General features: G+C 41.9%; 4 protein-coding genes and 1 non-coding gene across 9 annotated transcripts; 1 reads left to right on the top strand and 4 right to left on the bottom strand.

The window, feature by feature from the left end:
* Positions 1 to 939: 939 nt before the first annotated feature.
* LOC102706897 (glycosyltransferase BC10) lies at positions 940 to 4,381 on the bottom strand. Its single transcript, XM_040525323.1, is given in 8 exon segments — positions 940 to 1,183; positions 1,532 to 1,698; positions 1,701 to 1,961; positions 2,281 to 2,568; positions 2,570 to 2,659; positions 2,662 to 2,823; positions 4,244 to 4,301; positions 4,377 to 4,381. Coding segments are annotated over 8 exon segments (1,275 nt in total).
* TRNAF-GAA lies at positions 2,162 to 2,234 on the top strand. The gene has a single exon. It is a non-coding gene; the product is annotated as a tRNA-Phe (tRNA).
* A 632-nt stretch (positions 4,382 to 5,013) lies between the features above and the next one.
* On the bottom strand, positions 5,014 to 7,484 carry LOC102718683 (glycosyltransferase BC10-like). The gene is made up of 2 exons (XM_040520146.1): positions 5,868 to 7,484; positions 5,014 to 5,792 (listed from the first exon to the last, which is right to left on the bottom strand). The coding sequence occupies exons 1-2, from the start codon at positions 6,459 to 6,461 to the stop codon at positions 5,154 to 5,156; spliced, it is 1,233 nt and encodes a 410-aa protein (XP_040376080.1). The 5' UTR covers positions 6,462 to 7,484; the 3' UTR covers positions 5,014 to 5,153.
* A 103-nt stretch (positions 7,485 to 7,587) lies between these two features.
* LOC102718960 lies at positions 7,588 to 13,907 on the bottom strand. Of its 4 annotated transcripts, none has more exons than XM_040520145.1 (13): positions 13,579 to 13,907; positions 13,291 to 13,438; positions 13,068 to 13,219; positions 12,781 to 12,963; positions 12,277 to 12,352; positions 12,014 to 12,091; positions 11,215 to 11,300; positions 10,668 to 10,741; positions 10,172 to 10,217; positions 9,808 to 9,917; positions 9,271 to 9,445; positions 7,923 to 8,107; positions 7,588 to 7,830 (listed from the first exon to the last, which is right to left on the bottom strand). In XM_040520145.1, the coding sequence occupies exons 1-12, from the start codon at positions 13,855 to 13,857 to the stop codon at positions 7,937 to 7,939; spliced, it is 1,578 nt and encodes a 525-aa protein (XP_040376079.1). In that variant the 5' UTR covers positions 13,858 to 13,907; the 3' UTR covers positions 7,588 to 7,830; positions 7,923 to 7,936. The 4 variants fall into 4 exon arrangements, 3 of the variants coding, with proteins under 3 accessions (XP_040376079.1, XP_006643687.1, XP_015698539.1); XR_005811000.1 differs by lacking the exon at positions 7,588 to 7,830 and adding an exon at positions 8,427 to 8,540 and having other exon boundaries at positions 8,016 to 8,107; XM_006643624.2 differs by having other exon boundaries at positions 7,588 to 8,107.
* Positions 13,908 to 14,755: 848 nt separating this feature from the next.
* On the bottom strand, positions 14,756 to 20,019 carry LOC102719240 (plastidic glucose transporter 4). 2 transcript variants are annotated; one of them, XM_040520144.1, is made up of 14 exons: positions 19,935 to 20,019; positions 19,475 to 19,751; positions 18,061 to 18,172; positions 17,858 to 17,925; positions 17,459 to 17,591; positions 17,254 to 17,353; positions 17,035 to 17,147; positions 16,562 to 16,655; positions 16,324 to 16,477; positions 16,078 to 16,224; positions 15,929 to 16,002; positions 15,743 to 15,831; positions 15,544 to 15,658; positions 14,756 to 15,272 (listed from the first exon to the last, which is right to left on the bottom strand). In XM_040520144.1, exons 2-14 carry the CDS (start codon positions 19,725 to 19,727, stop codon positions 15,090 to 15,092), a joined length of 1,635 nt encoding a protein of 544 aa, XP_040376078.1. In that variant the 5' UTR covers positions 19,728 to 19,751; positions 19,935 to 20,019; the 3' UTR covers positions 14,756 to 15,089. The 2 variants fall into 2 exon arrangements, with proteins under 2 accessions (XP_040376078.1, XP_006643688.2); XM_006643625.3 differs by having other exon boundaries at positions 19,475 to 19,747; positions 19,935 to 20,010.
* Positions 20,020 to 24,573: the final 4,554 nt, after the last annotated feature.

Genomic DNA, 24,573 nt, shown 5'->3' with positions numbered 1-24,573 from the left:
GTGGGGCCATGCGGCGGGTTGATGGTGACATGTCAGGGGTAAAAGGAGAGGGTGGCGCGGAAATGCGGAATTGTTTGGGCATCATGTCCGGTCGGAATTGCGTGGGCCCCACTCCTCGGTGGGCTTTTGCTCGGTGTAATTATTGTTGCATGGATTGGCGAGACTCTTGGGATGTGAGCAATTGGAAGGGAAATTTTTTAGGATTAAGCCTGCGATTATGTGCAATCTGGGCTTCATTATGGCGCCAAGAATAGGCGCGCTAAACGCAACCCAGCTAGCTGTGCACGCGCACGTGAGTGTCAGACCAGAGTGCAGGGATTAATCTTTTGCTGCGTGTACTTCATTTGCCGGGACGATGAAGGGCGTGATTGATCGTTATTTTCGGGAAAAGCCAAAATGCCATATATGTTTTTAGTGATTTATGAATCTAGGCTAAAAAGTAAATTATCATAAAAAGTCTTAAATTCACTTTAAATTTAGAATTAAGTTTTTAAATTTTAATTTGTAAATCCAAGCAAAAAAATAGGGCTACGAAAAATTTGTGGCATTATGAGCTGCATAAGGTCTAAAGGTGGCTCCAATTGGGAGATGTTCACGACGACTATCGATTTATCTTTGTGGGTTTCGTTTGCAACAGTATACTGTTCGTATATGCAGTGTACTACATTTAGCTGTTGGTGAAAGTGCGCAAGAGAGACAAGTATGAGAGGTTGTCAGCCTTGCAGAGTCTCAGAGCTGATGAGTGCGCCAAATCCACCGTACGGACTACAGAGTGACAGTGCTTTCAGGGGATCGTACGGAGCACACGAGAGTTGGGCCTTTTTTAGGTTTGTCTGAAGAATTCAAGAAAAAAAACGGGAAGATGTCATCCATGGGCCGAATCGCAGAAGAACCAGCAACTTCGCGCAGCCCACGAAACGAACGAACGAACGATTTGTCTCAACGGAAGCCCATGACCTTGGGAGCCAGGTCGAGCAGCGGGGCCAGCGCGTCCGGCGAGAACTTGCGGGCGAACACGAAGCACATGTTGTTGGCCGCGCCGTTGTACGTGCAGTTGGCGGCGGCGCTCCTCATCTTCGCGAACAGCTCGTCGGTGACGTCCCCGGTGCCGTGGGTCCTCGGGTGCGGCGACCTCGGCCGCCACTCCGTGTATGTGAGCGTCCGGTCGGCGTTGTGTTAGCCACTAGACTGGGCCGCACATGGGCTAGGATCATCACATTCCAAACCAAGCCCAGGCAAGCAGATACTTAAGCAGCAGCAACACTTGGAGGAGGTATCGAATAGAAGAGAAGACGTGAGCAGAGCTCTCGGCGGCGGCGACCTGGGCGGCCGGTGTCACCCTTGTCGATTTCTCCCTCTTTACCCTTCCCTTCCTCTTCCTCTTCCTAGTATAGAAGCTTCTAGAATCTTCCACTGCTTGTATTTCCCTAGCTCAACATTCCTTTCTCTTTTCCTTTACTGGAGACGATGATTTTGTACTGGATGTTGGTTATTGAGTTGGTGTTAAGGATCTGAGAACTAGGTTGCTAACACGTTGCGGCGCCACCGGAGCAGGGCCACCAGCGTCGGGAAGTAGTGCTCGTCGATGAGGCAGCCCCTGCGGCCGGCGCAGGAGGCGCGGAACGCCGGGACGTAGGCCTCGTCGGAGACGACCTCCACGGCGAGGGCGCGGTCCATCTCGAAGAACTGCGACTCTGCGAGCCCTTGCGCCACTGCGCCGCTGTGATGTTGTGTGGCGCGAACAGGGCCGGCCTGTAGCGCGCCAGGGCGCCGGCGTTGCGGAAGCAGTCGACGAAGCTGTCGTTGGAGTCGGTCAGGTGAGCGTGCACGGTCGGGAAGTCGAAGATCGGGATGCACGATTCGGAGAGGAGCGCGAAACGCTCGTTTGACAGGTCGAGTAGCGCGTTCGCCAGTAGCCGCCGCTCCGCTTCCACCATGTTTGCGTCGCCCCAGCTCGTCTTCTGCGTGCATGCCAAATCTCAATTTAAACGCACGCACACATGCACCGTTCGACAGATTATCTTCGCATCATCTACCTGCTGCTAATAACTCAAGGTTAATCCAAATCGTATACATTAAGCTGGGATAGCTTTCCTAGGACATTAAGCAGGTTAATCCAAATCGTAAACATTAAGCTGGGATAGCTTTCTTGGGACATTAAGCGGGGATAGCTCAGTTGGGAGAGCGTCAGACTGAAGATCTGAAGGTCGCGTGTTCGATCCACGCTCACCGCAAACACTTTTTTTTCAATGCAAACTTTGAAATTACAGTGTTACAAACCTGGCTTGGAATCATGCGGCCGTAGAAGACGGAGTCCGTCGGCATCGGGGCGGCGTACGGGGGATCGGAGTGCACGTAGATGGAGTAGAGCTCCTTCCGGTGCCCCGCGAAGAACCTCTCCCACAGTGGCCGCAGCGGCAGCTGCGCTCTCACCAGGAACAGGAATGCAACCTTCGGCGCCATGGACGCCCTCCACAGCAGCTCCTCGTCGGTCATGTTGTGCATCAACCCCGTAATTGGCGGCGATGAAGCCGGAGTTTGAGTAGACGACGGCAGCGGCGGCCACCCGTGCGCACGGTGTCTCCGGCGATGGCGACGGCGGCACTGGCGGTGACGATGGCGCAAGGGAGTAGTGTGACTGTAATGTTGGTGACAGCGAGAAGACGAGTCGTGGAATTTAGGGACGTTGGCAATGGAGATCATGCCCAGGAAAAATCCTGAAGAGAAGACGAGCAGCGTTGGCACAGCTTTGAGGAGGCTGCTGCTTGAATGAGTGGCAGCCATGGGATTGTTCATGCTGTTCGTGGCGATGGAGAAATGCAGCTGTCTGTTACACTTGTAGTTCTAGCTACCTTAGTCGAACTAAAATAAGAAGCGACCTTCACAAGACAACTGTGGGCTCAATAGCGATGATCGAGCCTAATGGCCATATCTTGTGTCTTCCTTGTGAGTAGTAGACAAATGATTCGTTGCATGGCCCTAAGTTTCTCTAAACTGAAGATGTTCTTGTCCCTATATCTGTTCTTGCAAGTTGCAACAACTCTAGATACTAGAGTTTCCAAGTTAAATTAAAATAGTTTCAAGTTTTATGCTTCATCTAAAACTGGAATAAAATGATTCACCCAATTGTTATCGATGTAACCATAGCTTTCCATGGATTTTTAGAACAAAAAAAACATGACTTTCTTGGATCTGGAGCTGTGCTAATTAATTGAGAGCTTATATTCTTAAGAGTAATTTTACGGTTCTTGAGAAGGTATTAGGAGGTACCAAAATTTTACCTCCATATGAATTTCATGACATTGTTAGATTGATTAGTTACTCCCTGTAATACCGTATATAGGGTTAGTTTGAAACCAAAATATTCCCCCACCAAAATATTGTGACCGAGTAGTATATATTTTGATATAGTTTTGCTTGCTAGTAAAACTAGATGATATCCCACTTATTGTTGCGGAAATCTGTATGAATATAACGTAAGCAAATTATTTGCTTGCATGTATAGTTAGTATTTTGATTACTGTTACTGAAATACATTTATTGTTAAGTATAAAGACATATGTTTTTTATTTGCTTATGCATACCAAATCGAATTTGATAAATAAAATGGTAACTCTCATCCAAAATTTATAGCATTATTGGCTAATTAACTATTAGATTAACTACTCTAAGTACATTGTTAAGGTATATGATATTTTGATGGTTGTGATCATGAGATATATCCTAAGGCTATTATTCTAGATGATGTGACTAAGTGCAGGTTGAACTTTTGGCGATAACTATACAGGATATATAGATATATCAACCACACCCGTGTTGCCAAAATGTTGGCAATACCAAAACTATCCTTGGTTTGATAACATCGTAGTAAACCAAATTAACTCATACTCTTTATAATTTTAATTAGATTTGTATCTAAAGAAAATAAGATTTGCTCCTGTCCAACAAAAAGTATCTCGAGGTACCAAATCGTTTCTCACTGTTGAATCTAGTTGGTACCAAATCGTTTCTCACTGTTGAATCTAGTTGAGTATGATATGCACTGTTAGATCCAACGATCAGAAATGATTTGATATCACTGGGTATCAGTACCTCAAGTTACTTTTTGTTGGACCGAAGCAAATCTCAAAGAAAATAGAAAAATTCTATGTATATTCTAATTTTCAATTATGCATGTTCAAAGGTTCAACTCCGAGAGACAATAGCGTGGTTTCGTCATTCTAGCAGAACCTTTTCGGCTTACGTAGCTCAAGCCATGTGCTGTCCTTGTCAACTTTGGAAACTTAAGATACAACGTAGAACTGGAGAACAGTAGAAGCGCACAGTAACGAGGACAGATAACTCGCTGCGATTGTTCGCCTCCGGTTTATTAATACCCCATACCGATCATAATCCGGGTCAAAATATTCCAAGAAATAGCCAAATGGGTAATAAAATAGAGTATATGTCCGTAAAACTGCCCCGACCAATGCTCTGTCATCTAGTTCGATCGAGTTCGACCCAGTATCAACTAAACAGTAGTATATTGAGAATTATTCGGTGCAAAATTCTTCTCCCGGTCACTGCCCAAATACAGGTGGGAGATGCATTTTATACTTTAGAGATACGATTTTCACCTAAATGGCTACATCTAATATACCACTGGTCCTTAGACTCTGTCATGCGACAATTTTGAGAAGACCATTTTTCTCATCCTTGAGGAGATGTCATGAGGTGTCACTGTTTTCAATACAAAATTTAGTATCTTCTAGTAACTAAGATACCAATAGATACCAAATTTTATGTAGAAAATAGTGGTACCTTATAATACCTCTTCAAGAATGAAAAAATTGCTCTTTTGAGAAATATTCCGACTGGTAACTCGCTACTTCCTCCGTTTTTTTATATGACGGCATTCATTTTTATATTTATATTTGACCATTCGTCTTATTTTAAAAATTTATCTAATTATATAAATTATAAGTCCACTTAAAGTTCTCATAGTAATAAATTAAATTAAAACAAAATAATTATATGATTTTTTCAATAAAACGAATGATCAAATATAAACATAAAAATTAGCATATCATGTAAAAACATGGAGAAGTAGAATTGACTAGCATGTACCTGACTGAACATGCATGCATCCATGACGACCGATGGATCTCTGCGTCTCAGCCGAAACCCATAACTTTGGGAGCCAGTTCGAGCAGCGGGGCCAGCGCGTCCGGCGAGAACTTGCGGGCGAACACGAAGCACATGTTGGTGGCCGCGCCGTTGTACGTGCAGTTGGCGGCGCCGGTCCTCATCTTCCTGAGCAGTTCCTCCGTGACGTCCCCGGCTTCGTGGGTCCTCGGGTGCGACGTCCCCCGCCGCCACTCCATGTACGTGAGCGTCCGGTTGGTGTTGCGGCGCCACCCGAGGATGTTCACCAGCGTGGGGATGTAGTGCTCGTCGATGATGCAGCGGGTGCAGGCGCGGAACGCCGGGAAGTAGGAGCCGTCGGCGACGACCTCGACGGCGAGGGCGCGGTCCATCTCGAACCACTGGGAGCCCTTGCGCCAGTGCGCCTGCGTGATGTTGTGGCGCCCGAACACGTCCGGCTTGTACCGCGCCCGGGCGCCGGCGTTGTCGAAGCAGTCGACGAAGCTGTCGTTGGAGCCGGTCAGGTGCGCGTACACGGCCGGGAAGTCGAAGATCGGGATGCACGACTCCGACAGCAGCGCGAACCGCTCGTTCGACAGGTCCAGCAGCGCGTTCGCCAGCAGCCGCCGCTCCGCCTCCACCAGGTTCGCGTCGCCCCAGCTCGTCCTCTGCGTTGCACACACGCGCGATTCCAGCGTCAGATCGTGTGACACAAACATCTACTCCCAGACGGCATTGTGTACCTGGCTTGGAATCATACGGCCGTAGAAGACGGAGTCCGTGGGCAACGACGCGGCGAAAGGAGGATGCGAGTGCACGTAAATGGAGTAGAGGCTTCGGTTGTGCCCCGCGAAGAACTTCTCCCACAGAGGGCGCAGCGGCAGCCGGTTCGTCACCAAGAACATGAACGCCACCTTCGGGACGCGGCTGTACGGCGTGCGGGACACCTTCGGCGCCATGGACGCCCTCCACAGGAGCTCCTCGTCGGTCATGGCGTGCACCACGCCGCTCGGCGCAAGAAACGCCGCCAGTCCCGCCGGCGCCGCCGGTCTTTCCACTGGTGGCGGTGGCGCCGACGGCGGAGGAGGGCTGGGCGACGACGGTGGCCACGCGCACGGTGTCTCCGGCGACGGTGCTGGCGCCGTCGGCGTTGATGATGGCGCAAGGGAGGAGAACAGCATTGGTGACAATAAAGGCGAGTCGTAGAATTTAGGGAAGTTGGCCATGGAGACCATGCCCATGATGAATCCTAACGAGAAGATGAGCAGGAAAAGCACAGCTTTGAGGAGCTTGCTGCCTGAATGAGAGGCAGCCATGGGCTTGTTCGTGCTGTTCATGACCTAGCTTGCACAAGCTAGTGAGAGAGAAATGCAGCTCCTCGTAGAACACTGGCCCATGACGGCCATGCATAACAAGCTACAAAGGCATGTATGCAGCTCTAGCGCTTTGGTTTCTACTTAAAATAACGTGGCTTGTTAGTGCAAAAGTTTGCACCTGTTGACTAATCTCATCATCAGTGGAGACTAGGAACTGTAGTAAGGAAGCAATCTGCTATGTCTTAGGTTCTTCTATTTTTTCCGTTTAAGATTACCCAAGTGGGTATGTACCGTGAAAAATACTAGGTAAATTAATACGAATCAAATGCCACATGTACGTATGGATCTTACAAAAATACTGGAGCATGATCCAAGAGACCAAGAATCAATGCTCTCTCGAGAAGCGAGAAGACAAATTGAGAGGCACATTGGGTGCTTGTAAACATTAACGTCTTTTATGATTTATCCATATATTTAGCAAAGATAGAAAGTATTAACGCTGTTATTTCAGTAACAATGAACTGGTGCGTCCTACACTCACCTAGAAATCAAATGACATACTCCCTCCCAACTTTTTTATTTGACAACCTTTTTATTTGACGTAACGTCAAACATTTTCGTATGGAGGAGTACCATCTTTGTCATAAAATATAAGAGATTTTCACAAAACAAATATTTAACCAAGATTTCTTATATTTTAGAGCATGTGTAGTATATGCAGATATGCAAATTGTGTGTACTGTGCTGAGCTAAGGAAAACACGTCAGATTTTTTACGGCATCAAAACCGAGGTCACAGTGTGTGGTTTGGTCAGTTTAAAGTTTCTGCATTCGACTCAAGGCATGCATGTGGTATACTGGTCAACTGGAGTGCAGTGGAAACATAGTAACAATGACAATTAACTTGCGGAAACTGTTCGCCTCCGGTTTTATGCACCAGGATCAGAAATCATAATCGGTCAAAATATTTCGAGGAAATAGTTAACTTTAGTAGATTTTAAACGAAAGTGGCAAAGAAACTCTAAAATTCAAAACTATGCCATGCGAAAAGCCCTAAAATTCTGATCCTATAAATCAAAATATCGCCTACATCGTGTTTGCCACCATTGGACTGTCATGCGAGATGCGACAGGTTTAATGTATATTCATTTTTTTTTTCTTATGAACTACATTCTTCATGAACGTGTCCTAAAGATATCTAAGTGTTTTGAAGTAGGCAATCGTAAAGGTTTGACCTCACCACTCCACGTAGTAACGCAGGTGTGAGGTTCAAGGATCAAGAACTCGAAGGCCCTAATCTGCACCTGTATCATACGTTGACTCAAAGTACTTATTTTTTTTTACCCCAATCTTGTGTATAGATGGGGGAAAGCTCACGAACTCGGAAGTCCCTATATCAATTTGGAAGTTGCAAGTTGACCCGTATGCCGGAGACATAAGGTTAAGAGAGAAAAAAAAATGGGTGGATGCGAATGGTGATTACCGTATGGGAGAATCCTACAGCTCGTTGCCGCTTTTCCTTTTGAAGGCGTAAGCAATTGCCAGACCACCGGCAAGGGCAGTTGCCGCAAGGGTAGCTGGTGAGCTCCTGGCTTGCACATACGCCACCGCCCACCGCAGCATGAAGTCCATTCCGCAGCTCGCTTCGAACTTCTCCATCGAAAAGCTCTGCACACAGTAAATGAGGCTGATAATCTGAGGAATATCTTCTGAAATAATAGAAAGTTGTTACCTTGGTGTAATACGATTATACAAATATATAAAAGCCAGACGTAATGATAAATTATCTGGGTGAAAAGGCCCAAAAGGGTATTTCACTTGTGTTCATTTTGAGAGTCAGGTGGTAAAATTCCAAGCATTGCAGACTGGCAAGAGTTTTCAATATGCATATCTGATAGATTACAACATTTGTCAAATCAATTATGAATAACTCATGACTGCTTTTAACTTCATGCTAAACATGCTAAAACATTGATCACACCCACACCTAAATTGAATCCGAACTCAAAGCAGCATTTGACGGGCCTTTTCTCACTCATGGTTATTATAGGGTAGGAACAAATTCATCACAACTTCGGTTGAACATTTGTAAGGAGAAATCCTGCAAGATGATTCCCAAGAAACTTATATTAAACTAATCTTCGCTATTAGAGAATAAATGGCTCTAACAAGATCATAGTTTTCCACAAAAAAGGACAAAAATGAAACACAACTCAGCACCAACTATTAGCAATGCCCTTATGTCATGATGGAAATTTATCTGCTTTTTGGAGAAACTTGTAAAGAATAGATCAGGCAAAATTTAAGTTAAGAACTGCAAATCAGTTACACCAAATAATCTATTTAGGTTAGAACCTGAACATCAGTGTCACCTAGAAAATATAAGCATCAGATTTGATCGGTGTATCTGTTTTTATCAAGGTTCAGTATCCTTATTATTGAAAGCAACTGACGCAAGAATCCTACAACAAGAAGTATTGTCATCTCATCTTATTATCCTATGTCCAAGACAGAAAGCAAGCTCCCTTCCTTTAGCCCAATTATGCAAATATTCATCTGTGTCTGTGTATATTGTGTTTTCTACTTGGTCAATATTCATCCAGCAAAACTTTGCTACACTAATATAGTTCATGTAAATTTCTACAAGACCAACGAGACTACATTACCTGAATGTATAAGGGCACCTCCAATGCAGGGTGCTTAGTGAGGTGCTTAGCAACATAATTAAGCTAAGCACTAAGCACTCTGTATTGGAGGTGCCCTAATATGTCCTTTAGATTCTATTAAGTTTAAAGGGAGAATACTCTCAGAATTATTCAAAAAACTCTCACCTTAGGTAGTTTATGTTGAGAGTTAAGGTGATCAACATGAAGGCGAACATTGAAAGAAGCAGGAATCCATAATTTTCTGTCTACATCAGCATATGTCTTTGAAACTATGTCAAACAGAGTTCGAGCCCCATTCTCTATAGACTGCAGAATGGAGGCTTCTCTTGCCCTTCGGTGCCTGAAAAGTAGAACAAAATTAGAATCATCAATCATGTCTTCAGTGCCCCCAAAAGGGGTAAATCATATGCAGAAACAAAACAAAGTAGTTTAGTCACATGTTGGCATCTATGGTATTGAAGCGGGACCGTGAAAATGCAAACAAACGGAAGATGTTTTCAAGGAATAGTTAACAAAGAATCAAAGAAATGGCTTGAATGGCTGAATTTATTTCTATTTTTGGCAAGAAATAAATAGCATTGTCTATTACTGAGTAAACAATTATAATCCTGAGGTGCAGATTCCATCTTCTACGAATGAGCACTCTATTGACCATATAATCTGTAATGTATAGATAGTTTACAGAAATAATTAGTTCCATACCTAAGGTATCCACAAAGCATATGCTTGGGCCATAGGTTGATTCTTCCATGCATTGGAATTAGCACATGTGGTGACATGTCCAAGAATTTGTATGTAGTTTGAAAGTAGTCCTGCATATGTCAGAACTCAGAACAACATTTCGCTAATACAACTCAGGTTTAGACATTTTTCTCTGGACGCATGAGCATGAATAAAAAAATTTAAAGACAGAAATACAAGAGGATGAGAAAATATACACAGAAAAAGGTATATCACCGAAACAAAGTGAAAAGAAAAAAAAGATGGGAATTTCCTTGTAGATTACAGTCTTGGTGGTGCATTAGTGCAATGCTCTGTGTTCTTTGAAACAAAAGAAATGGCCTACCATCATGTTGCCACCAGCTCTATTATCCAATGTTGCACTTCCTTGCCTGAGAAGAGTAAAGCAAACTTGTCTTAGGCCGTTCTACTGAGTACTGACATATGTACTTGTTTTAAGCAAAATACTGAAAACAGTTTGTAGTTTTGCATCACAGTGTACCAAAGTTAAAAGACTCCTTGTAAGACCTGTTGAAGTGGAAAAACGACTACAGAATATAAATATGAATGTTTCTTCAAAAAAAGAAAGTATCTTTCGACCACAATCTAATCGGGTTCAGGAAGCTAAATCAAGGACGCCGGAGTACCAATTAAATACAAAAGTCTAAAATTCCATCGCTTTAATCACTAAATAACTGACCCAGGCATATTACTCTTCAAAGATCCAACACTCCATAGTACAATTACGCTAATAATTTAACACTACAGTGTTGCATAACTTCATACCAGAAGGTCATGAAGTACCTGATAATGCTACAACTAATATGTTGAAGAATGCTTACCCTACACAGTGATCACCAACAATGAGTGCATTGGTATTAACATGTAACACCCCCATGTGACCATCTGTATGACCCTATGATACAAAAAAAAATTGAAAAATTAAATGAGACTAACTAAGAATATAATGAATGAACCTACACAAAATAAACCTGTGTCATATTTATGATGGTATAAAATATTTCTTACATTTCTCCAAAGAGAGTTTCAATTGAATTTGTCCAACATGTTCAATCTAGTTTTAAGAAAAGCTAAACTAAATTCATAGATGTAGTTCATTTGCTATTATTTCACATGACTAAATAGCTTTGTTCAGTATGAGATAGATGGCATGGCAGTATCAGACAGCATTGCCCTTAAGATCATAACAGGAAATGGATGAATACACAAAATCTGAAATCTAACAATGACATGTTTCTGCTATCATGACTTTACATGGAAGATTCTACATAGCTAGCAGAAACACAGCCTTCTTCAAATGAAAACCTACACTTGCAGTATGAAATAAAAAGAATTCTAGATAGCATAGAGAGGTCATGCACATCTTACAGGGGCAAAAACAACTTGCAGTTGTTGATCTCCTATGCATATAATTTCGCCCCCAGCTACAGCAGTATAGCCAATCGACCAATTTCCTGTACATTTGCAGATAAAATAATAAGGTGGTTGTGGAATATTTAAAACAATTCATACAAATATTGTGATCTTCCAAAAAAACAATGAAATTATGAACTAATGTGCTGGTGTAAACCAGTTGAAGATAGTATTGAATAGTAGTAGTCCAAATTAATGGTGTAAGACTACCAGAACTAACATGAACTACTAATATGGCGATTCTGACAAAAGATATATGAGTGTTAGCTTTTATGTTCAATGCATCAAGCCTTTTTTATTTGGAAACTCTGAACGATTTGCATGCAAGCTGCAGATTAGGAACTCTTAAAATTTTCCCAATATTTAAAAAAAGATATTAAGGAAAATGTGGCAGAGGTGATCCTCAAGGAGTCAAGGTGTATTTTAGCTGAGGTTACAGGTTTTTTTACTTGATTTTAAACTTGGGTTAGACATGTTTTGACAGTTTGACTTGCTTAGTACATATCACATTTCCCAACTGATTTCAGTACTTCCTCCGTTTCACGATGTAGACTTTCTAGGCTTGCCTAAATTCATATGTATACTAATGAATCTAAACATATATATAAATTATATACATTTATCAATTGTTGAATTTAGATCAGGCTAGAAAGTCTTACGATATGAAATGGAGGTAGTACTTATTAACTTCTTAAAAAAGAGAAGATGAATAATTTACAGTTTACACGCCAAGAAAAGAGAGACAGGTCATAACCTTTCCCTATGCGGTTCATTGTATTTTCATGTGTCAAAAGAGCAGCGTCAGGGTTGCATCTCTGAACAACTGAGAGACCTGAAATATTTCAGGAAATGAAGTCAGGTTACTTGTGATGGTCCTTGAACAAATCAGTATGATAGTAATTATCCCAAACGCCTACTACAATGCGACACATGTTTCCAGCTTTCAAGGAATCTCAATCACTGCATAAGAACATAAAACAATTGAAGAAGTGCTGAAGGAAATATTTGTAACCATACCATCAACATGATCATTGTGATGATGTGTGACAAGGACCACTAACTTCTTTGGAAGAGAATCGACGAGTTCTGCAAGCTGAACATGGTAATAATTAAGGATGCAGACATTCTCACGAGTTAATAAATCGGTAAATGTAAAACACACAGTTCTGTGTGAACTAGCATTCGAAAAAAAGCACACTTTGCAAGTGCAAAATTCTCAAAATAAGTCTTGCAACATTTTGCCCCCTGGTGCCATTCTTTGGTAGAGTTTGCTATATTCATGTACGGGTTGTTTTCTAGGTAAGTTTAGAGGCCTTCTGGACAAAGTCACATATGACGAAGATCTTAATAACACTGGTCTAGTGGAAGGAACCATGATTTGAATGAATAAGATAAGAGGAAGGAACTTCTCTGGAAATCTATGGCAGTGCATTACAATATTTTAAATAAGAAATCAATGACAGAAATTGTGTTCCACAAGAAGTGAAATTAGAGCACACAATTTGGAGAATAAGTTAATACCTTTCCATGAACCTGTGAGCAGCACCCAGGATCTATTAGTAGGGCATCTCCAGAAGCAACACAATCAGAGCATGCTGATCCGCCAGCAGCATTGGCTGCTAGTACTACGACAAGATTAGTTGTACGGAAGGGCTGTAACGTTCTACTCTTCATCGGCACAAGCGTTATTCCAGGAGGGTACTCCTAACAAATTATACGTCTCAGGAAAGTAAGATAGTCTGTCATAGTGGCATGATAGTAAACTCTACACTGGGCTTTATTTTTGTGGTAGTGGAAAATGTAGAGACCTGGGAGGGCAATGCAGAGCCAATTGTCCAGTTTGATGGTAGCTCTGTCTTCACAAGTCCAACATACGCATACGGCCCTATGCGAGTACCACCAGGCTTGGCTTCAGAGAGCAATCCCAAAGCACATTCTTTGGTCATCCACTTACAGGACTCTGCAGTGAGCAACATAGGATGGTAAAAATTAAATGATATACACGGAATCTGAGAAAACAAAGCATTAGACCTTGCAACGCCTCCAGTTTTGACTCCAATGAACCAATGATGAGCACCGTGTTGAGCCCAGCGTCTGGGCCAAACTCTGCTTCCTCCACATACTTCAGGAACCTCCACTCCCCACATACCCCACTCGGCAAGCCGAATTGATCGCAAATCTAGTGAGACGCCGTCGTTTAGAAGAGTTAAGTTCATCCAACTGATGCTACTCCAAGTAGGTACTAGTAAACTCCCCAAATTTATCAATCGAATGGAGGGCAAATGCTAAGCAACGTCTAGTAAGTGCTAATGGATTTACCTGAGCGAGGGCGGCGGACACGTCGAGGCGCGAGATATCGAGTCGGCCGGCGATGGAGTCGGCGCCGCGGATGGTCACATCCGACCGGAGCTCACCCGCAAGGGGCCGCAGGGGAGCCGACGGGAGGTCGTAGAGTTCGCTGTCGACGTAGCCCCGGTACTCCTCCTCCTCCTCCGACGCGGGCGCTGGGGACGGCGGAGGCGGCTGGCGGACGACGAGGAACTCGTCGGTGGAGGGGATCGTGATCGCCGCCGCGAGCCGGTAGGACGGGGAGCCCATCTGCACTCCGGCGACGCTGTACCGACACCGAGAGGTTGCCGCTGGATACTGTACTGTCTAGGCGGGTAGTTGCAGAAGGGAACAACCAATTTATGCTGCTCATAATAGTAGCATAGCATACACAAATTTTTCAGCGAATTAATTCAGAGGGGGACAGCCTATTTATGCTGCATCGCTACTTTTGACATTTTTTTTAAGAGTTAGGTTTGAAATGAGAAATATTTATCAGTTGAGATGAAAATATAAGCGAAGAATGACTAGAATTATGATAGGTTAAGGTGAGAAAGTAGGCACACGACATTTCTGGAGGCAATTAAGGTTAAATTCAGAAATAGTTACGCTCGATTGAGATAAGTAAATATGCGAATAAATTAAATAGAGGATTTGACTTTAAATGGTAATAGGTTGATGTGAGAAAGTATATGGAGAAATATTATTAGTATTTTTTAACAAATTTTGAAAGAAACGTAGTACAGTATGAACAAAAACATCACCATGTGCAACGAAATAAAAATAGTTTTATCTTTTCGTTTCTGCTTACAAGTCAAAGTGTAAATTTTTTAATCTTAAATTTGAGTTAATTTTAGAGTTTTTTGTCGTAGTTTATTTTTAAGCTATGGTTAAAAAACATAAATTATTTTTTATTTAAAATATACTGTTTGGATTTTTTTTTATGGAAACACAACAAGCATAAGGTGAGACAGGCATCCCCTGAATGTTTGTTGGAATTAGAATTGAGAATCAGAGCAGATGCATCACGAAATGATCTCTTGCTAATGTGTGTTTATCCAGTTGAGATCAAATGCATCACATAAGCTCTTCGACTGGTTCGATACTCGGTCTAGATATGACAAATACACTAATCACACCAATGGTAAGTAGGAATAACAACATAAAATGAATTGCTGCAAATTCGACGAGCTGCTTTTATTTCCAACAAAAGGAAGAAAAGGTCATCTATACACTAGAAACGGTGGCATGTAAGAACTACAGTATGAACATCTTTGATTCTGACAAATGTCAGAATTTACAACCCTCTAAGCCACAACCAATTCACAGAATATACCGAGCTCACTTGCCACTCCAGTTCATAAAAATTCACTTGCCACTCCAGTTCATAAAAATTCACTTGCCACTCGTTTATTTCAAAACTACTAGAAAGAGCATCTCCAGGACCTAAGCCACAGGATGTTTTCTTGAATACCCATTCAGTCACCAGAGTGACTAGCAGATCAACTTGCTGAACTTAGAGCCCGCTCAATCTCCTCCAAAGAACGCCCCTTGGTCTCAACCACATTTCCAGCTATGTAAAGAACAGCAAGAGCGCAAACAGATGCAAAACCCAAATACACAGTACTGATACCGAATTTGTTGACGACACTCAAGAAGTAAAGGCCAATAAAGAAGTTAGAAACCTGCAAAGGAAAAAATAAGCAGCCGATGAAGTGACAGCAGTAAGGCAATAAAATAAAAGTGCAGTTATCCTACAACAATGATCACCATACCTAGATGAAAGGATTCTATACATCCAAAACTTATTTGTTAATTGCAATCTTTGAACAGTTATTAGTTCTGTTCACTTTCACAGAAGTTAAAAGATTTTCAATTATATAGGAAAGCAGTCAAACTACATTACAGATACCACAAATCTGTCAAACTTCATCCAACACACCAAGCATAACTTACCCAGTGCATGCCCAGAGATAATGCAACAGCTTTAGCCCTTATTCTGGAGGCAAATATTTCAGGAAGGAGCAATGCTGGAACTGGGCCAGCTCCAAGAGCAAAAGACAGCACATACCTGAATAAAATTATATTCAAGTTATTAAAAATTAACAAGGACAACCAGCAAAAACCCTGACTAAGGGTAGGAAAATCCACTTACAAAACAGTGCCAGCAACAGCAAGAGGGCCTGCATAAGGTGCCAAAGCCTTCCAGGTGAAGGACAATGATAGAAGCAACATTGAGGCAGCCTTCAAGAGGAAAAGCAGTGAATTTTTATTTATAAGCAAACTTTCATTTCAATATTTAGAAAGATCAAAACATGGTTCATCCTAGACAATGGTATACCATGCCAGAAAAGCTTGTTATCAGAAGGCTTTTCCTTCCTTGCTTGTCCATCAGAGAAGATGCAACCATTGTGCCTAACAGAAATATATATACCATCAGAAAGGTCATTTCAAAGTTGATTGTAAAATACTTTCTAAGCATGAACTAACCAAAAACATTGGCTGCTCCAACAAGAGCACTCGCTGCAACATCAGATGCAATGCCTGCACTGCGAAACACTGATGTAGAGTAATATACAACAGCATTTATGCCAGCAAGCTGTTGGAACAAGAACAGTGCCGCACCCACGCTAACAACTGTGGTAGGAAAAATAATGTAAGCACAAATCACCAAATTGATCTCATGTGCAATTTGAGGAAACAAAAGTCAGATCTGAAACAGCCAAACAAAAATACCTTTCCAATAGCGTTTGCTGAAAAGATCAAACCAGCTAGCATCTGGCTCAGAAGAACCTTGGCCAGCAGCTTTTAGGTCATACATAACTTCGGCAACCTTTTCTCTTCCATATAGCTTTTTAATAGCTGTTTCCGCCTGAGAAAGCTTTCCTTGCTGCGGTTAATCACAAAATAATCAGTAAGTGTTAGGCTTAAGTTTGGAGTGGAAACATGGATAAGGGGTTTTCCACATACAAACCTGGAATAGCCAGCGAGGGCTTTCAGGTGAAACGGCCATTCCAAGAGCAAGCAAAATGGATGGAACTACTGAAATTCCGAACATTGTCCTCCACCTTATTACAAACAGACACATACATATGAAAACAATGTGAATATGACTGGCATGCCATACAAAGTTTGCGCGATATTTTTTCAGCACAGTGCTGTTCTGGACTTCTGGTATGCATGCCCAGATCTTTCCTTATCTATTAAATGCATTGACACTTGAGAGAACATGTTTGTTGCTGTTATCCTTCTCCAATGTAATTTAACTGTGTGCACAGATACCAAAGAAATAGAATACCCCCATCTAATCTGGCATGCCATAGCTCCAAAATACAATTGTGGTTTGAGAAGATGATAAACCAATATGATTGTTTGTGCGACCAGATAAGAATGTAAAAGGCACTGAATGGAGCAGGAGCAAGAGAAATGGAACTAGGAAAAACTCACCAAGCAGGGTTTCCTGCCAAAGGCAATCCAGCTACCAGAGCAGCAAGAATACCAATGCAGATAAAAAGCTGATTAACAGAACCAAGAGCTCCACGTATTTCAGTCGGTGAAATCTGCAGGTTCAAGTGTACATAGCTGAGTGGTTGGGCATGTTCAAGAACACAGCCAGTAGTCGTTGAACAATCATTTCAATAATTTGTATTCATCAGTTATCACAACCTCAGATATGTAAAGGGGCACAAGAGCAGAAGAGATGCCAATACCAATCCCAGCAAGTAATCGACCAATAATCATTGTCCGAACATCTTGAGCTGTTGCACTGCAAATGCATCATGAGTTAAGCTTTTGTTGGATGATAATAGCTGTTTTCTTAAGAAAATTTGTATTCCTAGTCAAACTCAGTTGATTGAATCTAGACACACACCTCAGGAGTGCACCTACAGCAAGAGGGATTGCATCCAGGATGAACGTCCGTGTTCGTCCAAATTTATCAGCTAAAGCACCTCCGGTAAAAGAACCCGCTGTCGCACCAGCCAGGGTTGTGCTAACCACCCATCCTAAGTGACAAACAAAATGCATTGTGAAATGCTGACAAAAGAACCTCTCACAGAACCATGCAGTCAACTTTCAATGTTTAAGAAAGCCCTTGTTCTTAGACCTTTGATCCTTCAAAAAAATAATATTTAGATAATCCTTGGCAAAGAAATGGTTTGTATATGATTGAACTAAAATGTGAGATGTGCCTTTTACGGAGACCAAGAAAAGAATGCATACAAAAAATAAAACATGGATTTTATATTGACCAAGTAAAAGGATGCCCCACCTTGTAACACAGCATTTTCAGCAATTCCAAGGTCCTTTGCAAGATATTCAAGAGCACCATTGACCACCCTGTAGAACGTAAATTTAGAATGAGATATTCAGATTTGACAAATATGTTATTCATCAATTTAAATTCAGATTATAAGGAATGTGTGGGTGGTGATGAAAAACTAAGCAATTATGGAACAGCAACGAAATACATACCCAAGATGATAACCAAATAAAATAGCCCCCAAACAAGCAACGCCCACATATGGCAGAACACTTCCAGAAGATTTAGATTGAACCTTCTCCAATGGAATATCCTCAGGGTCAACTGGAAAGACATAGTATACAGATCAAGATTAGCAGAAATAGTCAAACTACAATACAGTTTTGACTTGCAAAACCAAACGCATGAGCACATCTAGTTGCAAATATATAACAAGCATCATAGATAATGTTACTATGGAGGTTTCAAGATGTATCTAGCAGCTCCTGCTTCTTTTTTACTAACCATTTGCCCCCTCCTTTTTTGGCACTCTCTCTATACTCCCTTGCAATTGAAGCTCATATTACTACCATGAAATATCGCCGAAGTACAAAGCAAACAACTCTAACGTTACTGTTTGCACATGCTTGAGCTATGAAAGCATATATGAAGATTAGATTCAGACATTTGAACACACACAGCATGCGCATCTAAAACTGCTTTGATATTCGTTATGTACCCAATCAACACATAATCCTTTGGGCTATCTTTTCAACAATATTAGCCCAACAGAAAGACAAGTAATTAGCCGAAGGAAGTGCACTACATGCTTGTAACTGACCAAAAATGTCTGGAATTATATGTACGCATGATAAGTTGTTCCATACTGAATACTCTTAGTCTTATAAGACCTCAAAATGCCAGCTTGAGACACCCACCACAGATATCTAGATGCGCAGTTAAGTGTTTGAGGGTATATAGCAACATTTGTTCACAATTCCTGCACTTGAGCTGTCAAGGAACCAAAAAGGAAAAGACACAACCTACACTCAAGAAGTTATTCCAAAGCCAACAGCAAGTTAACAACAAAACCAATCGATAACACAAAAAAAAAGAAGCTTAGAACGGCACACAAAATGACAGAACTATAAGCTATCATGGATTCATGGTCATCTGGTACAGCTAGTCGTCTGGCAAAAGAGAGCTAGCTCTTCACCACTACCCTTACATTTTGAAGCTAATAATGTGACGCAAGGACCACATCACACTCATATATATTATGATGTTTTTGGCCAGATAAATCTAATAATAAGACTCACAAGTCTTCAGGCAATGACCAACGAGCACATTCATACAAAATGCATCTAATTTCCATCAGTAGCGGATGTAATTCACAACAAAAGGTGCTCTGGAACACAACATTCTTCGCCAAATCCACAATAATTTCTACCGAATCCCAAGAATCCCTAACAAAAACACACCCTCTCACACAAAATCTAGTGGTAGTAACAAAAACACACCCTCTCGGTTAGTAGTTACAGTGCCCCACTGACCCTCTCTGCTAAAACCGAATCACCCTACCACGCCAACCCCAACGGCCAAAAGGCACTGGCCCGAATCAATCTGTGACCAGGGGAGAGAACGCACCTGAGGCCGTGGCGCGCACGCGGGCGTAGCGCGGGCTCGAGCGCGCGCGGAAGAGCCCCGTGACGCCGCCGCCCTGCGGCCCCGCCATCTCGACGCCGGCGAGATCCGCCCCGCGCGACCTCATGCCGCAGCAGAGCACGCGGTCCGGCATCCGTGCGGTGGTGGGTGGTGGCGCGATCGCCGGCGACCTCCGATCACCGCGCGCAGCAGCGACGACGACGTTCCCGCCGCACTTTACAGCGCATCGCATCATCTTAACGGCAGCTCCCGTCCCTGCCTGCCATCGCACACCACCACACAAACCACTTGCATTTTTAGGGCAAGAGGGAAAAAGAAAAAGCGAAAGACGGAAAGAAGAAGAAGAAAAATGTCGTCATAATTCGGCGTTGACTACCCGCGACTGAGCGATTGGGAAAACGATTTTAGTAATAAATCCGAGAGCGAGAGCTCGGCACTGTACCTTCGAGTGGAAGCTTCGATTGGAAAAATCTCCCCTCGAGGAGGTCACGATCCGTGCTGCTTCTAGTCTATGGCGGATGGGGGAGAGGAGGAAGAAGATGAAGAGGAAGACGCCTTCACGAGATCCGATAGTTTCGAGAGAGAGAGAGAGCAAGCGGATGGGATCGAATTTCTAGTTGGAATTCTTCGCCTTTTTTTCACATTTTTCTTCGGGCTTCTGGCGCTGCGGATACGTCCACGCAAGGTGCTGCGCTGGCGTGACGTGTCAACGGATAGGAGGCGGCCAAAAGAGCTAACAACCTTTGTCAGTGACTGTGAGGCCGCACAATAGATCGAAATGCCGTCTGGGCCTAACTAAAATGGGCCGCACGTGAGTCGATATGGGCCCCCATACGTAAGCCGCAATCCCGTTATTGGGCCGCACGTGATTGAAATCCCGAAATGGTCCAACAAAAATGGGCCTTAAGTAGATAGATCCAAGTCCATGACGACCCGTTAAGAAAGGAAAGGCCTACCGCACGTAATTCACAATCCCATTATTGGGCCGCACGTGACCGATATCTATCTAAGCCGAAATCCCCATCGGTTATTTTATCTCGTCCTCTATTTTAAAAATAGAGGATAAAAGATAAAGATTAAGTTTCAGAAGAGCATCCATCACCTCCTTTATTTTTAAATGTCATCTATATTTGGAGAGAAATTCTATGTTTAGATATTCTCTCCATCCTCTAAAAAATATAGAATATGTTATATATGAATGATCTGCTAGAGTACGAAGAGATATATAGGATGAAACTGTTTTAGATGATCATCTAAATGAAGATATATATGATAAAATTTAGATAATCTGTTGTTGAGGATGGTCTCTGGCAGTCAGGCTCGCTCACCATTTCATGCCTTCTGCCAGAAATTGCTCAAGCCCAAATTTGAAAACATGACTGTTTTTTTTTCTTCTTCACTTCAACTATTTTTTATGAAAAGAAATACGTACATGCATGTGTGTTGCTAGTAGGACTGTAGGAGCAGTACACCCTGAGATCTTTAATCTCCAGATTGTCAGAGTAAATGGCCTACAGTATCCGTCTCAATCAAGTTAGCAGTACACCTATACTATCACAGTAACATGCGAATTACTCCCAAAAAAATTAATTCTTCGATTCTTGTGTCCAACGTTTGATCATTCGTCTTATTTGAAAAATTTTTAGGAAATTAAAAAAAAATAATCACACGTACAGTACTATTCATGATTTATTATCTAATAAAAATAAAAATATCAATCGTAAAAAAAATCGAATAAGACGAAGAGTCAAAAATTATAGATAAAAAATGAAAAGTTGGTTTATTTTGAGCGGAGGGAGTAAATCACCCCAGCTCAATGACCCTGTCAGCAGTGATGTACTAGTGCCTGAGTTTATAACGAGGGGGCGCAGTAACAGTCTAATTTATGCCGTATTCTATTTTGTGAATATTTGATGGCACATGTATGAATGATGAATCAATGCATGATTCATCAGACCAGACACGCCTGGTGGGAATAAGACGGGAGACTCGGCTATAGCCCTAAATATAAATCATATTTCCTCTGATATAATACAAGTGCATTTCTAGTCTCGTAGAGACAGATTAGCTACAAGAAGAAATAACTTAAATGTCTCACATTTAAGAAAAATGATTGTACAGAGTAATGTGCATTTAGTGGTAAAATTGATAAATATTTAAATGTGAGGTGACTACTACACTCTAATATTTTCGCTTTTATTTATACTTATATGTTAAATTTTGAATTTTTAACAAATAAAAATTATTGTTGATTTTATGATTTTTTACCGAAGTTTTTTTTTCAGCACTGGCTTTTAGATCGCTAGAATATATAAAAATTTTATTCATAAATTATTTTTCGTTTCGTTTGGCTTTTTTTAATGAAAAAGTCAAATAATTAACAGGTATACTCTTCCTCTTATCGTGAGACAGATGGAGTATTACTAGTATCCATGTCGATTAGTGATGGGATTATGTGACTAATAATTTTATGTCTGCCGTTGCGATCCCTCGTATTTCTCCTAGAAATCCTGCTCTTCTGCTTGTCCCTGGTTTGCACACGCATTTGCCTTGGAACGCTGAATTGCTGGTAGTCTGATACGCTGGTCAGAGTGGACAATAGTCAAACAACCATTAGGTCCAATCTTGGAGTACTAAACAAAATTAAATTCTCGTGAAAAGGTAGGAGTATAGTTTTCGTTCGCATGTAGCCAAGCACACTAGATGGGAGAAATCATTGAGAGTTTTTTTGAAAGAAAAACTTAGAAAAGCATTTGAATAAAAAAACACAGGGATAAAATATCACATATTTATTGAATCCTGCATCGAAGAAACCCTCGTAATTTAACAAATCATGTTGCTTGGTACTCCCTTCATATTTTTTTAATAAGACGAATGGTCAAACGTGATTCTAAAAGTCAACGGTGTCATACATATAAAAATACAGAGGGAGTACTATATAAAAGAATTGTAGAAACTCTAAGGCTATGCTCGGAACCAATCTTGAATGCTGGATTTTCGCCGGTACACTTTTCAAAAGCATTTCGGTATGTTTTGTGTAAAAAATCTATATAAAAATTACTCGAATGTTAATTCTAAAACAATATCCATCATTTGTTATGATAAATATTAGTAAATAATTATATAGATTTATTCCCTAATTCCCTTATATTCAGAGATAGTTTACTACAAGCTATTGAGTTTATCCTAGTCCAATAATTCGGTACCGGTATTATCTTTTTCTATAATGTTGATTTTACCAACTATTCTACCATATGTATTTATGGAGCTAGTTATTTTTCTTAAAACACCCAAGGTACTCTTATAGACATATAAGGGGTGATAATTTGATTAGGCTTAATACAATTATAAGAAAAGTATGATTTTTTGTGTAGCTTTAGCATAAATCACGATAATAATCAACCCAAATTACTCTTGCACGACATTGAAGTTGTTGTGTTTCAACATTTTTTATAATTTTTTAAAAGATATTCGTTATGGTATAGAGGAATTAGTTACACAAAAGATATAGCAGATAATAACAAAAAAAGCTATGTAGCATAGGAAATATAATTTGCGTTAATTATAGCAGCATAAAAACTATTAAAGAAAATTTAACAAATATCATTAACAAAAGCTTAATTCTAATAAATGTCATCGACGAGGGTGAGTTCTACAAAACACCGTCATACAAACGAATTTGTCTAAAAAATGTCATCGCCGTTAGGGTTCCGTCAACATTTTCCGTTAAGTGCTATAGTATGAACAATGTATTTAACGACAAAAAATGGACGGAAGCCTAACGGTAATAAAATTTCTCAGACAAATTCGTTTGTACGATGACATTTCTTAGAACCCACATTCGTCAATGTCATTTCTTAGACTTAAACGTTTGTCAATAATATTTTTTAGATTTTTTCAATTATTTTTATAACAGATAAATTATTTTTTTAATACCAATGATAAATCGTTAAATTAGAAAACATCATCGACATAGAGTGAAATTTCTCTTACATTTAACTACGGCAATGAATGACCTCATTGCTTCCATTACTTTATCACCCGACGGTTCGGATAGGAAATGAATGCAGAGTTGCAGACGCATGAGGAGATGAAACCACACATAGACGAGCAGCAGTAATACCTCGAGACTCTGAGTGAGGTCTGAAATAGTTGGCCGCGGCGGCCGCCATCTCAATGTGGATGGGTGCGTACACCCTCGTGCGCAGCGCAACACGAGCCACAATGTGAGTGAGAGGCAGGCCGGGCTCAGCGTGAGACCGTGAGAGGGACGGAATGAGATTTAGTGACATTGTACCGGGATATTTTCGATGACATTTCATCACTGACGTGTGGGTCCAGACATATACGGGTCCCACATGTCAGTGGTAAAATGTCACTGAGAATATTACGGTGTAATGATACTGCATCCAAATTCGAGAGGGACGGGTGGGCGCCAAGTCGCCAACGGCTAGGTTCGGTTTGAAGCTGGGAAAAAAAGGGGCCGGCCAGCTCAGACCGAGCGACAAAACCACCGACCTCGGCGACCGCTTTCCAGCTGCTACCCCACACGGGCCACACCACCACCACCACCAGCGCATCGTATCGTCCATGGATGGATGGAGCGCGCCCGGAGCGTTACCCGCGCCGTATGATGGATGGATCAACCGCACCACGTGGATGACAAATCGTATACTCGTTACGGGCACGATCAAGTGGCAGTTGAGCAGTAACGGCAAAAAGGGCCGCATACGAGCACGGTGATCAAACTCGATCGACGCACAGCCGCATAGGCCCAGAAGCACAAAATCACACGATAAATCCCCAGATCCAAACCACGACACCACCACCAAGCAGCATCACAGTACTACTTCCCAGTAGACATTTAACGTGTTAATTAATCGAAAAGGTAGTACTAATCGTATACGTTACTATTAACACGGCTAAAGTTGTATGAAGCTTGATTTCCTGCACGATCCAAGGGCAGGCCAGGCAGCGGGTGCCGCGAACCCGTGCCGCTGCCGCTGCCGCTGCCCGACCGAACCCCACCACCATAAAACCCCCGTCGCCTCCACGCCACAAGCACCAACTGACTCGGCGGC

Source organism: Oryza brachyantha, chromosome 1 (assembly GCF_000231095.2).
Source record: "Oryza brachyantha chromosome 1, ObraRS2, whole genome shotgun sequence".
In the NCBI taxonomy this organism is placed as follows: Eukaryota; Viridiplantae; Streptophyta; class Magnoliopsida; order Poales; family Poaceae; genus Oryza; species Oryza brachyantha.
The sequence above is the reverse complement of the archived record's forward strand: the minus strand, read 5'-3'. Positions and strand labels throughout refer to the sequence as shown.